This window comes from Echinops telfairi, unplaced genomic scaffold, assembly GCF_000313985.2.
Source record: "Echinops telfairi isolate 266 unplaced genomic scaffold, ASM31398v2 ScPeMD7_7469;HRSCAF=8507_0, whole genome shotgun sequence".
In the NCBI taxonomy this organism is placed as follows: domain Eukaryota; kingdom Metazoa; phylum Chordata; class Mammalia; order Afrosoricida; family Tenrecidae; genus Echinops; species Echinops telfairi.
The window spans coordinates 23999418-24015198 of NW_022111372.1; the positions used below are offsets into that span (position 1 = coordinate 23999418).

Consider the following 15781-nt stretch of genomic DNA (forward strand, 5'->3'; position numbering starts at 1 on the left):
AAAAAAAAAAAAAAAGAAAATAATGCTGACAACAACAACAAAAAAAAAAGGACTAACTGCTCAAAAGCATGAACTACAGCAGAAAAAAATACTTATCTAGTTTATATAATTACATATGGGAATATTTAAGTTTAGCTTTTCCCCCTATGTAACTGTTCTCTAAGTTTACTTAAGTTTTGAATTTGGTTCTATAAACTTGGATATTTAAAGGTCAAAAATTATAGAACGAGAGCTGCTCTTGAAATGCTACAAAAGTACCATATATACTCGTGTAAGACAACCCGAATATCTGCTGAGGCACCTAATTTTGCCACAAAAACTGCATTAAAAATGTGCTGATACACAATTGACGTATGTATGGATTGTGATAAGAGTAGTATGAGCCCCTAATAAAACGATAAAAAAAAAAAAGATAACGGACCAGGGCTCAAGTAGATAACAAATGTTTTGAGAATGGTGATGGCAACAAATGCACAAACATGCTTGACACATGGATGTATGTATGGATTGTGATAAGAATTGTATGAGCCCCCAATAAAATGATTTAAAGAAAAAAATAAGTGCTGATAAACTCGGCTTATACTTGAGTATATACGTACAGCAACTTGAGTTGCATCTCTGAACAAAGGCAGGGCAGTTCTTATATGTAAGGCCTATACTAATAATGTGTACAAGGAAGGACTAGAGGAAACATAGCATGTAAGGAATTCAACAAGCTTTGGACAACTAATATACATTCATCTCATGTACCAAGAAAAGTAATTGGTAATTATTCTGAAATGTAATTATTTAATTCAAGAAATATTCAATAATAATTCCAGAAAAAGTAATTATTCTGAATGTTAGTACAGTCTTGAAAACTAATAGTGTCAAAACAAAAGTGTACAAATCTTATCTACTAATATATATCCTTTATTTAGAATTCAGCCATACTTTATGCCTTGCATTTTTATTTAATTCCTTCCTATTAAAGTTTCTTTTAACTTTTAATCTACAAATTCCATGATTAACCATAATTATACTAAGGGGGGGGAAAGCAACACCCATTACATCAATTCTGACTCAAAGTGACCCTAGAAGGTAAAAAATGGCGCCACAGTCAACAGTGTAAAATCTTAACAAACACAGAATGCCACACCTTTCGCCCAAGGAGCAGCTTGTAAGTTCGAACCACTGACTAATTGGTTAGGAGCCAATTACTTAATCACTGTTACATAATTACAGAGGGTTCCAAGTATACAGTAATATCTAAAACCCTAAACTGTATTCATTTTACAGCCTAGAAACTGGCACCAACACTAACTTCTCTACTAGCATGGAAAATAAGACAAAATAAGCCATCACAATTTTTATCATTATCTGTCTCTGAAAAAAATGTCAATGAATAGAACAAAACTGATCTTATTTCAGCTTTGCTACCTTGGCAGTAAATTTTGTAAGCAGTCAACCAATCGCTCTATATGGGAGTGTTCTAAAAACTAACATCTAGTATACATTTAATGAAGATTTTCAAAGTTTTCAGTAAGTACTCTCTTAGAATCCATGTAACTAAACTCAGCCACTTAAAAACACAACTAGTAACAAACCCATGTCTTCTAATACAGTTCAAAAAGTCAAAACGGTAAAATTATATGAAAAATGCCTTTCCGTAGCAGACATCTTATGCACTATAATTTAATTTTCATTATACAGAGAATTTCAGCTCCAGGGTATACAATTAAATTATATCCTAGCCAACTTTAAGATCATTAACGGAGGAAATAAAAAACCAAAAACAACTTCCCTCCGGGAAATTCTAACTCATACAGGAAATAAGAATATGCCATTTCATCTTTCTGGGTTTTTAGATGTTTGTTTTTAAGCTGCTTGAGAACTATGTTAAGTCCTATGAATCTAAATCATTGGTTCTCAACCTTCCTAATGCCGTGACCCTTTAATGCAATTCCTCATGTTGTGGTAACCCCCAACCACAAAATTATTTTTGTTGCTACTTCATAACTGTAATTTTGCTACTGTTTTGAATCATAATATAAATACCTGATATGCAGGATGTATTTTCATTGTTACAAATTGAATATAATTAAAGATTTGTGATTCATCACACAAAAAAGATGTAATTATATACTGTGAAATATTTATTTCTAGTGACAAATAAATGAACTTTTGTCTTGAAGCATGGTGTAGCATGGATAACAGTCTTCACGCCAGGTACTCATAATTGCATGTGGGCAGACCCACCTGGAGACGGATAGAGGAGCAGTGTCTCGGTTCCTAAGACTATCGTAAATATGTTTCCGAGTCTTAGGCGACCCCTATGAAAGGGTCGTTCGATCCCCAAAGGGGTTGCGACCCACAGGTTGAGAACCACTGATCTAAATGAAACTGTATCACAGCCTGAGACGCTGATTGTTGTATACCAGAAAAGACTTAGCAAACAGCACTGCTATAGTTTGTCAAGTAAAGTCCAGACTCTGCCTATCTTCGACTTCACATGATAGAGAAGCAAGAGTTCAGACTATGCTTCAGAATGGAGAAAGAGTAAAGAAAATTTTTATTCAACAAAAACCTCTTAGAGAAGTTATTCTCATTCACTTTTTTAAAGCTGCAGATTTGAAAATGCCACACAAACTGGATTGGATAAGAGACTTTGTCAAAATGCAGGATTGTACATGTGAAAACAGACCATTTAAAAAGGTACACTTAAACTACAACACAGAGAATGAGTCTAAAATATTCTTTCTGAAATATAGGCCCCCAAAGGGCAATTATTAGAATAATAATTGTACATGTGAAAACAGACCATTTTAAAAGGTACATTTAAACTACAACACAGAGAATGAGTCTAAAATATTCTTTCTGAAATATAGGCCCCCAAAGGGCAATTATTAGAATAACATAAAGAGTAGTATTTAAAAGAGGAAGTTTAAAGTCTACATAGAAGGAACCACATACATAACCACGTAAAGAACAGAGCAGAAGAACAGGTAAGGTAAATATTCATATCAAAAGGGGTGGAAGAAGGATAAGAAAGTCATTAATAAAGCATAACTTCATGCTATTTTGAGAAAAATAACTAGTAAGAACCTTGAGTGATCTGTTACGAAAGTAGTAAGAGACAAGTCAATGAATTGTACATTAAAATTGCTATGTATATTTTCATCATGGCTTTTCAAAAATACTGCAAGAAGCTTATGCAACAATTCACATATACACATTGCTTTGTTTTTTACCTCTAAGCCGAGGAAGGCCTGCACACTATTTGTCCTATCAAGGCAATCCAAGCAATTTGTTCGAACCGTACCACTCTGGCATCTGTAATAAATTCAATGAATTAAACAGCTGATTTGGAGTCAAAATAATCAAACCAAAATAAGACTGAGAAAAAGTAAGGTGATTAACCTGTAGCACCTACTGTCCCTTCTTATTTTCTATATTTCAAATACACAAAAAGCTTTTAAGTATTTATAGTGAACCTTCGTATAGCCACTCCCTGGATCCTACAATTTTAACATTTTGCCATCTAGCTACCCTTACCCATTTATTTTTAAAGAGACTAATAAAAAAAGCTAAATAGACATTCAGGTTTATATTTCCACAGTCTTCAGCATATGAAAACATAGTTAGGGGGTTGATTAATTTAAAAGTCTAAGATTTAGCATCTCTAATAAGAAAAAAAAATTTTATTGTGAATTCTGTTCACTAAAGTTTACCTAACTCTATAGTTTTAAATCTTTCAAAATTTTTCTTCTTCACTTCATATGTCAAAGCTGAATTTTCATATTAATCTTAATTAGACATTCCAGCAATGTCTTCTTTTTGCAAATACAAAATGTCTATTGGTAGCAAAATCCTTACTGAGATCAAGAAATATTAAAACACTAGTTTTCAGGGAGAAGTAGCACAGACTCAGACACCAGCAGACTGAAGCTCAAAGAATCATAGTTGTAAGACTTCCTGGTTACGTGGCTTGGAGCAGATCAATTTCCTCAATTGTAAAATGGTGACAATAATAGAATCTAACCTACAATTGTTGTTACTAATACATGTAAAGCATCACTTGTACTGTCTGCCACATAGAAAGTGATCAAAGAAAAAGTCTAAAGTAAAATAAATATCTTATAAATCTTTTTTAAAAGAAATTTAAGGCACCAATGCTGTCACTCCAAAATGACAGTAAAGCTTCAATGTAAAGAACGGAGAAACAATCAAACCTTTGAACTCCATTTCCATCGAAATAAAAAAATCCATAATCTAGAAACTTTTGGACTTGAGGTTTAAGAATGCTATGCAGTTTTTCTGCCTTTCCTCCTTTAACCATTTGATGATAGTCAAAATTCACCATGTGGATATCTGTAGCATGTTCAGAAGCTTTCAAATGACTCTGAAAGTAAAAGGCAAATAAATGCTCATCTACATATTAACAAAATATAACTTAACAATGCATGCTAAAATGGAACCTTATCTTGTAAATGAATAAAACAACAACACCTCATCATGTTTTTTGAAATCTTACTAATCCTATCACAAAGCTTTCATCGATACTGGGAGTAAAATGGAAAATTACTTGCTGAACTTAATAGCATTTCTTCTCTAAATCTCATTTACTATCCATGAAAGATTAAGAGACATAATTAATATCAGATAACTCAAATAATCTCATCAGATTTAGAAATAAAATTTTCAATTATCAGCAGTAAGTTTTTTACAATATAAATTTAAAGTCACACATTGAATGTTTTGATACCTTCATTCAATATTCTACAGATTTTTAACTGTTTTACATAAAAAGTCTCCAAAGTATGGTTGCTAGTAATATTTACCTTACACATTTATAAAGAAACAGCAAAACCATAGGTTACTTCTAAATTCTAGTGTATTAGATTGAATTTTAGAAAATCGTTTTCAAACAATTTTGCTTAAGCTTATAGTGGAAGAGGCATTCTGCTTTTCCACACACAAACAATAGACTGGAAACAGCTCCAAGTGCCTTGAAAGCATTCCTAATTCCAGCTTCAGAACTAGACACCGTATACACTCAAGTGTAAGTCGAGCTTTTCAGCACATTTTTTTGTGCAGTTGTGGTAGTAAAATTAGGTGCCTCACAAATGTTTTGAGAATGATGAGGGCAACAAATGTGCATATGTGCTTGACACAATGGATGTGTGTATGGATTGTGATGAGAATTGTACGAGCCCCCAATAAAATAATAAAAAAAAAATTAGGTGCCTCAGCTGATATTTGGGTCGGTTTATACTCAAGTATATGCGGTAAATTATTTTCTAACAGTCCCAAAGAAATAAAGTTAGTTTCAGCAAGTATCTAGCCTTTTTCTTATCAGAAATTCACTTCTGAATGAACTTGATTATTGTACTATTTTAATTTTTAGGTACCATTCTAGTGTCTAAGGGCCAGAACAGAAGAAAATATGATGAGACTTACCTGGAAAGCCTTACTTAGCATATGTTCACCTTCCTTAGACCCAAGCAAATTTACTATTATTTGTTTACCATATAAATTCTTGAGTGTTCTAAAATGCCTATTACAGAAATAAAGAAAATAAACACGTCAAATGATACGCTTAAGGCTTTTAGTTTTTTTCCACAATAAACAAGAATCAAAATTATTCAACAGAATCTACACAACTATATTTTAAACTTACACAACAGTCAAAATTGGGTAAAAATTCTATATGGTCTGGAAATTCTGAATTTACAGAAACTGTCTACAAATATTACTTCCTCTAATGTGCTGAAATTGAGACTGGCTTCTTTCCAAGGGAGCAGAATCAAGTCCCAACTACCCTGGATCTGGTCAGGAAGCTCCCTCCCCAATATGTGAGGCTGGCACTGGGCTAGCAGAGAGAACACAGCTGTCTAGGCTGTCTGAGAAGGTGAAAAGGGCAGAGGCACAAGGCTGTACCTAATATGTGAGAACATCACACAGACATATGCAGAGGGACCTACCCAAAAAGCCTGAATAAAATTAAATCCAGAATAAGATCCTTTTCTTCTCAACTTCCAACCATTTTAGAAGCTATAAAGCAATGTGGTCCAAGAAAAATTTAAGTAAGCCACATATGTAATTTAAAAATTTCTAGAAAGTATATTTTTTAAAATCTTAAACATAAAATATCCAATATACTTTATTTAAGCTAAATAAAAACTTCAAAAATATCATTTCAACATGGAATCAATACAAAATTGTACTAATGAAATATTTTACTTTTTAGGGGTACTAAGGATGCAAGATTGGTGTGCATTCCACACTTCTGTTAGGTGCTGCTGTGTTGGTTCCTGACGCAGAGTGACCTCATGGACCAGTGAATGAAACCCTGTCAGGTCCTGAGCCATCCTCATGGCTGTTCTGTTTGAGACCACTGTTGCTGCTACTGTGTCCATCTGTCTGTCCAGCGTTAGTCAGAGGAACTTTATTTATAGCCAAAACTATTAAATCAGTAAATATAATTATAGCTATTCTCATTACGTTAACAGTATCAAAATTTACAGCACTATATAAAGATTATCAGTTTTACCTGTCAAAAGCAGGTGCATTGGCTTCAAATCCCCTTGACATACGGACACGATGAGACCCCACCTTGGACAAAAATAATATATTTAATCATATGAAAAACAAATGCAAACAAAAGGTAGATTGTATTTTTTACAATATGTTTAACAATTTATTTGCTGAATACACAGTAAATCAAGTAACTAATTGTCATTTATGGCATTCTTGTAAAAAGTTTTAAGGGTTTTCTCTCCCTTTTATTTTTGAAGCAATATCGTAAAAAAGACCTAGAAGTTAAACCACGATGAAACATTTAAATTCACATAAAATTTTAATTTAGGAAATCCATTTTTAAGAGTGGTTCACATAATTACCTTGTATTAAATTCACACTACATGCCTTATGTGAGTTAGTAGATATTATCACCATTTGGACAATTAAAAACTATTACTGAGAGGCAAAATAACTTGTCTTTTTACAAGCCAAAGGAGCCCTGGTGGTAAAGTGGTTGCTCAATGGGCTGCTAACCACAAGGTCAGCAGTTCAGAATCACCAGTCACTCCCCAAGGGAAAGATGAGACTTTCTAATCCTAAAAATGGTTAGACTTGGAAACCCGCAAGGGCAGTTCTACCTTGCCCTATAGGGTAGGTATGAGTCAGAAGCAACTTGACGGCAGTGAGTGAGTTCTCATATAACTAATTTTTTTAATGGTTAAGATAAGAATTTAGGTTTCCTCACCTAAATTCCTACTTTTTCAACTTTTCCAACCTGACTACAAGTGCTCTGTCTGGGTTTTTTTTTTCTCTCCTATGCTGAATATTATATCCAGCTCTCTTTCATGAGGTTAAAAATACCACTCCTTTCTGGGAAACAAACAGTTTTCAAGTCAAGCTTGCAGTCCTGCAATGATAATAATAGCACATTTTACAAAATCAGAAAATTTGAGCTAACAGAACTAAGCATGAAAGAAAGTTTATCCATCCATTGTGTTTTACTACAGCTTTTCTTTCCTCACATAAAGGAGTGGTTGAGAGATGAAGAAGAACTGAAAAAGATCTAACTAATGTCAAGAGGAAATATAATGGTGGGGCCAGATTATTTCTTGAACTCCATTTTAAGCATTTCCCTTTGAGCCTGCTTGGAGCAAAGCCACCCAGAATTCGTTTTTTGTTCATCTATGAACAAAATGACTTTTAGGGAGGGTGTGAGGTATGGGCTAACAAATCATCAGTACTGCTTTTCAACAAATAAAACCAGGGTAATAACTCTAATACACTCACCCAACTCCCAAAGAGAGACGACCTGATGTCTAGCCTGATAACCAGTGCATTCTCTTTAATGTGCTTTTTATTTTTAATAAGATGTTACCCTAGTAAATGTCACATCTACATTACATTTGTTTAAATACTTAATACTCCTTATAAATCTTTAAAATTTGAAAGATATGTGCCCCAAACCTTATTCATTTTGGACTGCAGGGAACTGAGAATCTTTTCTTTCAAAGAAGCTCAGGTTAATTGCCTTTAACTCTTAAAAGTTCAAGATTTAGGATTTTGTTTATTGACCAACATATATCGTACAGAGTACTGAGATTGTCAATATGGGAAAAATACAAATTATCATGTTTTCCAGCTAATGCCTGTAGCTGTTACCTATACACATCTAGCTACAAACTACAACTCTTATACCAACATACTGGTTAGATAAGATTAGATTTTATTACTGTTAAAGGAAAAAGTAGTTGATAATAAGAGTTAATGGGTCGAAGAAAGCTGATGGTGCCTGGCTATCAAAAGATATAGCGTCTGGGATCTTAAAGGCTTGAAGGTAAACAAGCGGCCATCTAGCTCAGAAGCAACAAAGCACACATGGAAGAAGCAAACCACCTGGGCAATCACGAGGTGTCAAAGAGATCAGGTATCACACATCAAAGAACAACAACAAAAAAAATCATATCATTGTGAATAAAGGGGAGTGCGGAGTGGGGACCCAAAGCCCATCTGCAGGCAACTGGACATCCCCTGACAGAAGGGTCCTGGGGAGGAGACCAGCCAGTCAGGGTGCAGTATAGCAACACTGAAACATACAACTTTCATCTAGTTCCTAAATGCTTGCTCCCCCGCACCTCCCCCCCACTATCATGATCCCAATTCTACCTTACAAATCTGGGTAGACCAGATGATGTACATTGGTACAGATAGGAACTGGAAACACAGGGAATCCAGGACGGATGATCCCTTTGGACCAGTGGTGAGAGTGGTGATATCGGGAGGGTGGAGTGAGGGTGGGGTAGAAAGGGGGAATTGATTACAGGAATCTACATATCACCTCCTCCCTGGGGGATGGACAACAGAAAAGTGGGTGAAGAGAGACGTCAGACAGTGTAAGATATGACAAAATAATAATTTATAAATTATCAAGGGTTCATGAGGGAGGGGGGAGCAGGGAGGGAGGAGGGAAAATGAGGAGCTGATGCCAGGGGCTTACATGGAGAGCAAATGTTCTGAGAATGATGAGGGTAACGAATGTACAAATGTACTTTATACAATTGATGTATGTATGGATTGTGATAAGAGTTGTATGACCCCCAATAAAATGATTTTAAAAAATAAAAGCAAAATCCTTAGCAGGGAAGCAACAAAGCCTGCATGGAAGAAGAACACCAGCCTATGTGATCACAAGGTGTTCAGGTATCAGGCATCAGAAGACCCAAAACAAACAAATATGTCGATGCAAATGATGGGGGGCAGAGTGGAGGCCCAAAGTCCATCTGTAAACAATTGGATATTCTCTTACAGAAGGGTCACAAGGAAGGAACGAGCCAGCCAGGGTACAGCATAACACCAACAGAACACTAGTTCATTCCTCTAGTTCTTTAATGCTTCCTCCACCCCACTATCATGACCCCAGGTCTACCTTACAAATCCAGCTAGACTGGAGCATGTACACTGGTACAGTTAAGAGCTCTCGAGAGAATTCAGGACAGAAAAATGTCTCAGGAACAGTAATGGGAGTAGCGATACCACGAGGGTAGCAGGAAGGTGGGGGAGAAACAATGATCAGTGTATAAACCCCCCTCCCTGCAGGGGGATGAACAAAAGCATTGGCGAAGGGAGACAGTGGACAGTGTAAGATATGATTTATAATTTATAATTTATCAGGGGTCCATGAGGGTGGAAGGGTGGGGGTGGAGGGAAAAAAGAGGAGCGGATACCAAGGGCTCAAGCAGAAAGAAAACGTTTTGAAAATGATGATGGCAACATATGTACAAATGTGTTTGATCCAATTGATTGTTATGAGCTGTGAGAGCCCCCAATAAAATGATTTATTAATAAAAAAGGAAAATTAAAACAAATAATAAAATCAGGACTTTCAGAGGTGGAATTAAACTTTATGGTAGAATTTGGGCAAGTTTTAACCAATAACCAAGTTATGATTATTTAAGCCTCCACTCCCAATTCTCCTGACTCATTCTAGAACTTTTATTTTTTAAATAAAAGGACAATGGCTTGAGAAAGAGAAGGGAAAAAAAGCAAATTCCTGACCCCATTTAAAGAGATCTGCTTCCCTTGAGCTGCAGTTGAGGCTGATTCTGCAGTTAAAAATCACGCCAGGCAATTCCTTTAAACTCTTTTCATTAAAAAATCTCATAGGATTTAATAACGGAGGGCACAAGCAAGTCAAGGAGCACCTGCCTAAGAATTTTCTGCCTGTGACTTTTGTATTGAGGCATCTCACTAGGCAATTCAAAGTTCAAGGACCTCTGAAATATGTTCCACTCTGAGAATTCACAGAATACCTGATAACTGTTTACAATCACCTAAAGTCAAAAGTCCTTGTTTGTGGGAAAATTAATCTTTGAACTTTGTATTTTTACTAAACAAAAAAAATCAATGATCTATTTTTTAGGAGAGGGGTTAGCTAAAAAAAAATCAATTACATACTTTTTTAAGGTAGTAGAGGAAATTTTTTGGTATGTTAGATAATCACAAAACTATATCCACACCTAATCAAAGAAAGGTTAACTTTGAAAACAAACTATATAACTGAGAACTTCTGACCCACTCCTCTCAAAAACTCAAAGAAACAACTGGTCCAATTCAGTGAAAATTTAGGAGAATTGCTGGACAGTCTCAATATCTCAATAATTAGTATCTCTATGAAGAAATACATAATTTTAAAAGCTAGAGTTTGTAGTCCATAACAAGGACATTAGCCAGCTAGATTACCATATATACTCGAGTATAAGCGACCCGAATATCAGCAGAGTCACCTTATTTTACCACAAAAAACGGCATTAAAAATGTGCTGAAAAACTCGGTTCATACACGAGTATATACGGTAGGCGGGCCAGCCACAGCACAACTGGGAAAGCACATAAGAAGGTTCCACCACAGGAGGATCTCTCAACAACCATATTAAGACAATCAAACATGGTTAATTCTGAGCCTCTTAACATATAAACCAGTATAACAGAAAACACATAAATAGCTTATTAAAATCTCTTACACAAGCCTGACCCAAAAAGAAAGTCATTTGCCTTGCATCAAAGCAGAGCTTAATGGATGTTCTTAACAGTAAATATTCCAAACACAGTGTCCTAAACACAAAGCTTAGGAGAAACAGGTTAGAATTGCAATTCTTTGTCCTAAGGGATTTGAACTCTACTGGTACAGCGGTTAAGAGCTCAGCTACTAAAAGAAAAGTTGGCTGTTTGGGATCCACTAACTGCTCCTCACAGAAAAAAAGATGTAGTGATATGTTTTCTAAAGGGTTCAAAACTCAAACTCCTTATCATCAAGTCGATTCTGGCTGATAGTGACCCTACATGGCAGAGTAGAACTGCCCCGTGGATTCCAGAGACTCTTCATAGGGGCCGAAAGCCTCATCTTTCTTCCACACAGCAACAGTGGTTTTGAATGCTGAGCATGCAGTTAACAACGCAACAGGTAACCCACTATATACCATCAGAAAAGATTACAGCCTGCTAAATCCTAAGGGGCAGTTATATTCCATTCTTTCTTTTTTGAAAGCAACAAGTATTTATTGAGTGCCTATTATGTGCGAAGTATTGTTTCAGTACCTGGGACACATCAGAGAGCAAACAGATCTCTGCTCTTGCGGAGCTTAGTCTAGTGTTCCTGACAACATCTCCTGGCTACTGTGACCTGTGAGGGCAAGTCTACACCTCTCTGTCTGTCCCTCAGCTGCCCACGAGGGAAATTAAGCAGGCCTGGCACACACATGGGTGACGTGCTTGGTGTCCTGTAGTGCCAAATGGATCCCACCCCCATCACAGCCCCAGACAGTAGATAAGAGGCTGGAAGTTGATTTTTAATTAAGAAAGCATACTGCAGGCAGGTCAGGGGAATGGACCAGATCGTCTGGTCAAGGGTAGGGGCACAGGGCTAGGCTGATTACACGAACTGCTGCTTCTGCTGCTGCTTCTTGGTGGCTGCCTTGCTGGAAAGGTCCTTGGCTTTCTCGGTAGCTGCCAGTGCCATCTCCTTTGCCTTTTCTGTGGCTTCCTTGGTGGTTCAACAAGCGTCTTAGAAGGAGCCTCACCTTGCAGCTTGGCCAGGATGTACTCAAAGCCCTTCATCGCCGTGGTCACATTGCTTTGAGCCGGGCCAGACCAAGTTCCTGGACAGCTCGGGAGACACCAAACAAGTTGGAGGAGACCCAGGCCTCCCGGTGGATTTCGGTCCAGCCACTGTTGTCAGCATTCATGCTGTAAACAGAGCGCTCCTCCACCACCATGAGCCGGGCATGGTTGATGTTCCAGGTGAAGGTGGTCATGGTCTGATTCTGTAGGTCCACAACGGAGTCCTCCAGGATGTACACCGAGTGAGCGACATTGGCAGGAAACAGTAGCTCGGCCCAGTGGGGCATCCTGTTGGTCTTGGTCAGGAGTCGCCTTGATAAGAGCTTCTGGTCTGGGGTCACCTCTTGGTGCACTATGTCTTCTGTCAGGACATGCTTGCTGTAGGGGTTCGGTACCGCTGCTAGAAGGCAGTGAACAGTTGGTCCCAGGAACTCCGGAGCACGCTCTGGCCCAGGAAATACTTCACCATCGTCCCAGCCAGAGAGGGCTCAGCACCCACGCAGCATCAGGGGTGCAGAGCCCGGGGGCACGTGGAGGCCGGGCCAGGGCTCAGCGCATGCCCGCCAGGCTCGCAGGTCAGCGACTGCCACACCACGCCCAGCCCGTCACCACCATGAGGTGTGGTCCTATATCCCATTCTTTAGAGTCACTCTAAGTAGGAAATCAACTGTAAGTTAATGGGTTTGGTTTGGTCTGGTTAGTTATTTGGTTAATTTATCCTACATGCAAAACCCATGCAAGGAAAACTGGTATTGATGAGAACTCAAGAACCTTAACAAAAGCAGTACAAGTGTTACCCTTTTTAATTCTTTGCCTGTCTAAAATACAGTACATTATTAAAAAACATTAGAGCAATCAGCAATTTCTCTCCACAAAAACCCTACTAGAGAATAAGATAGATCCAGTTGTGGACTAAAGACAAGCTGGGTTTTGGAGTTTTTTTGGGGGGAGAGGGGGTCCATTTTCTCGAAACTAGGCTGACAGAAAATTCAATGGACTACATATACTTAGGAGGCTAAAATAAACATATTTATACTTTAGATACTAGAATTTTGAGAAAAAATATTACGTTAAAGACTACACTATTATGAACAATCCAATATTATGACCTTATATTTAATAAAATCTTACATTTTCAAGATTAGACACATATTAATAAAGGAAGGAAAAAAATCAAGATGAGAAGAATTTTAGGAAAATTAGCCAGATAATAAGTCACTATAAACTACTAAATACAATTTAACCGATACACTATTAACTACAGGTACAGTTCTGGGAGCCAATAGTATTTAAATGCTTTTCATTTAATCCAGCAACAACTCTATAAATACTACTACAATTACTACTTTATAGATTAGGAACCGAGACACAATGACATTAAATCATTTGTCTAACTGCTAGCAGTGGTAGAACAAAGGTTCAAATTAATTGAACTGGTTCCAGAATCTATAAAACTGCATTCTTCTGCTGTTTAAGGGGCTAAACTGTCACATGCCAAGATAATGAGATGGAGTCCCTCGATGGTGCCAATGGTACTTGGATGATATGCTTGGCTAATGTGCTGGGTTCCAATCAGATGTGGTCGAGAAGTAAGGTCTGGTTGATCTACTTCCAAAAAAACAGGCCAATGAAAATCCTATGGTCACAGGTCTACTCTGACACACATTAAGACTGCTAGGAGTTAGAATCAATTCAACGATGACCTTTTTTTTTTTTTTTTTCCGGTACATTGTCTTTATTATATTCTAACTTTTCTAATGACCGTTTTTTAATAAGATGAGATAATAAACCTGAAAGTACTTTGAAAGGTACTTTAACATTAAGTACAGCAACTGAGTATCTATGGCTACTTGAAACTATGTACTCAGATCCTCTGTTGCAAATTTGATTAGGTAGAATAATAGGTTATTAATACAGGAGCTGTCCTGAAAGCTTAGAGGGCATAGAAAATTTTCAAGAGGAAAAAAAATCATAGACTGTGAAGCACTTACTTGCAAACCTGGTTGTTCCCAAAACAATGGAACAGATCCCCGGATTTGTATGAAGGATGAAACAGAGTCATCTAAGTATACAACCTGCAGAGAAAAATAATATATAAAATATTTCCATAGACAAGTGGGTACTTCTGCATTAAAACAAATTTACTGAAGTAAATTGCATACTTGTCATATTTTATTATTAAATTTCTCTAATGAAAATATTAAAAAGATATTCAAAATAGGTCATTAAACAAGTTTATTGACTTTTTTTGTTAGCAATAGTTCTTCTAAGGAGTTCTGGCTGTACTTTTTCCAAGACAGATTTGTCCATTCTTCTTCCAAGTGACATTCTTGCTTTTCCACACTTAAAAAAGATCTTATGCTCTAGATTTGACCGATGCAATGTACCACTTAAGTTCTTGACTGCTGCTTCCATGAGCGCTGATTGTAGATCCAAGGAAGATGAGATTCTTGATAACATCAATCTTTTCTTCATTTTCATGATGTAACTTACTGGTCCAGTTGTGAGGATTTTGGTGTCTTTGCATTAGATTATAATCCACACTAAAGGACACAGCACTTGATCTTCATCAGTGAGTGTTTCAAGTTCTCTTCACCTTCAGCTAGCAAGGTGTTAGCTGCATATCATAGGCTAAGTCGTCTTCCAATGCTGATGCAGAATTTTTCTTCATATAGTCCAACTTCTTTGAGTATTTGCTCAGCATACAAATTGTAAACACAGTGAAAGGATACAACCCAGTTGTACATTTTCCCTGATTTTAAATTACACAGGATTCTCTTGTTCTGTGAGATTGACCTACTCTTGGGCATGTACAAGTTCCGTCTGAGCACAATGCAGTGTTCTGGAATTCTCATTCTTTTCAATGTTACCCATAGGTTTGTTATGATCCACACAGTCAAATGCCTTTGCATAATCAATAAAACAAAATAAACATATTTCTCGTGTTTTCTGCTTTCAGCCAAAATCCATCTAACATCAGCAATGATACCCCTCAAACCATGTCTTCTTCAAAATCTGGCTTGAGTTTCTGGTAGCTCCTTGTTTTTGTACTGTTGAAACCATGTTTAAATGATGTGCAGCAAAATTTACTTGCAAGTGATATTAATGCTATCGTTCAATAATTTCCACATTCTAATGGATCTTCTTTCTTTGGAATAGGCAAAATATGGATCTCTTCCAGTTGTTTGGTCAGGTAGCTAAAATGTTGATTTATTGTTCTTGCCTACTTACTGGCCTTGAGAAAGAGTTCATAAAACAAAATTCTGCATCAGTATTGGAAGAAGACTTATTAGCCTGTGATATGTATATAATACCTTGCTACGTGAAAGCAAGGAAAATTTGAAACACTCACTGATGAAGTATGGATTACAATTTAAATGTCAAGAAAACCAAATCCTCACAATTGTTTAGCTCTCTTCTAAATTTCTTGGAACAGACCAGTGGGTGCTTTCAGAGCTTGATTAGATGGTTGAAACATTTCAATGTGCACCTTGAACTTCTTCCTTCAGCAACATTGGTTCCTAATCATATGCTACCTCTTGAAATGGCTGAATGTTGAATAGTTTTTTTAAAAATTATTTTATTAGGGGCTCATACAACTCTTATCACAATTCATACATACATCAATTGTATAAAGCACATTTGTACATTCATTGCCCTCATCATTC

General features: G+C 36.8%; 1 protein-coding gene and 1 pseudogene across 8 annotated transcripts in view; both read right to left on the bottom strand.

The window, feature by feature from the left end:
• SYNJ1 (synaptojanin 1) overlaps positions 1-15781 on the bottom strand; it is a 105717-nt gene that overhangs the window by 51908 nt on the left and 38028 nt on the right. For all 8 annotated transcript variants that reach the window (XM_004711292.2, XM_004711293.2, XM_045284439.1 and 5 more), the window contains exons 6-10: positions 14105-14188; positions 6533-6594; positions 5440-5536; positions 4212-4381; positions 3231-3312 (exon numbers count right to left, since the gene is read on the bottom strand). In XM_004711292.2, coding sequence (XP_004711349.1) covers positions 3231-3312; positions 4212-4381; positions 5440-5536; positions 6533-6594; positions 14105-14188 — 495 coding nt within the window. The remainder of the gene's footprint in view (positions 1-3230; positions 3313-4211; positions 4382-5439; positions 5537-6532; positions 6595-14104; positions 14189-15781) is intronic.
• LOC101650258 lies at positions 11926-12582 on the bottom strand (annotated as a pseudogene).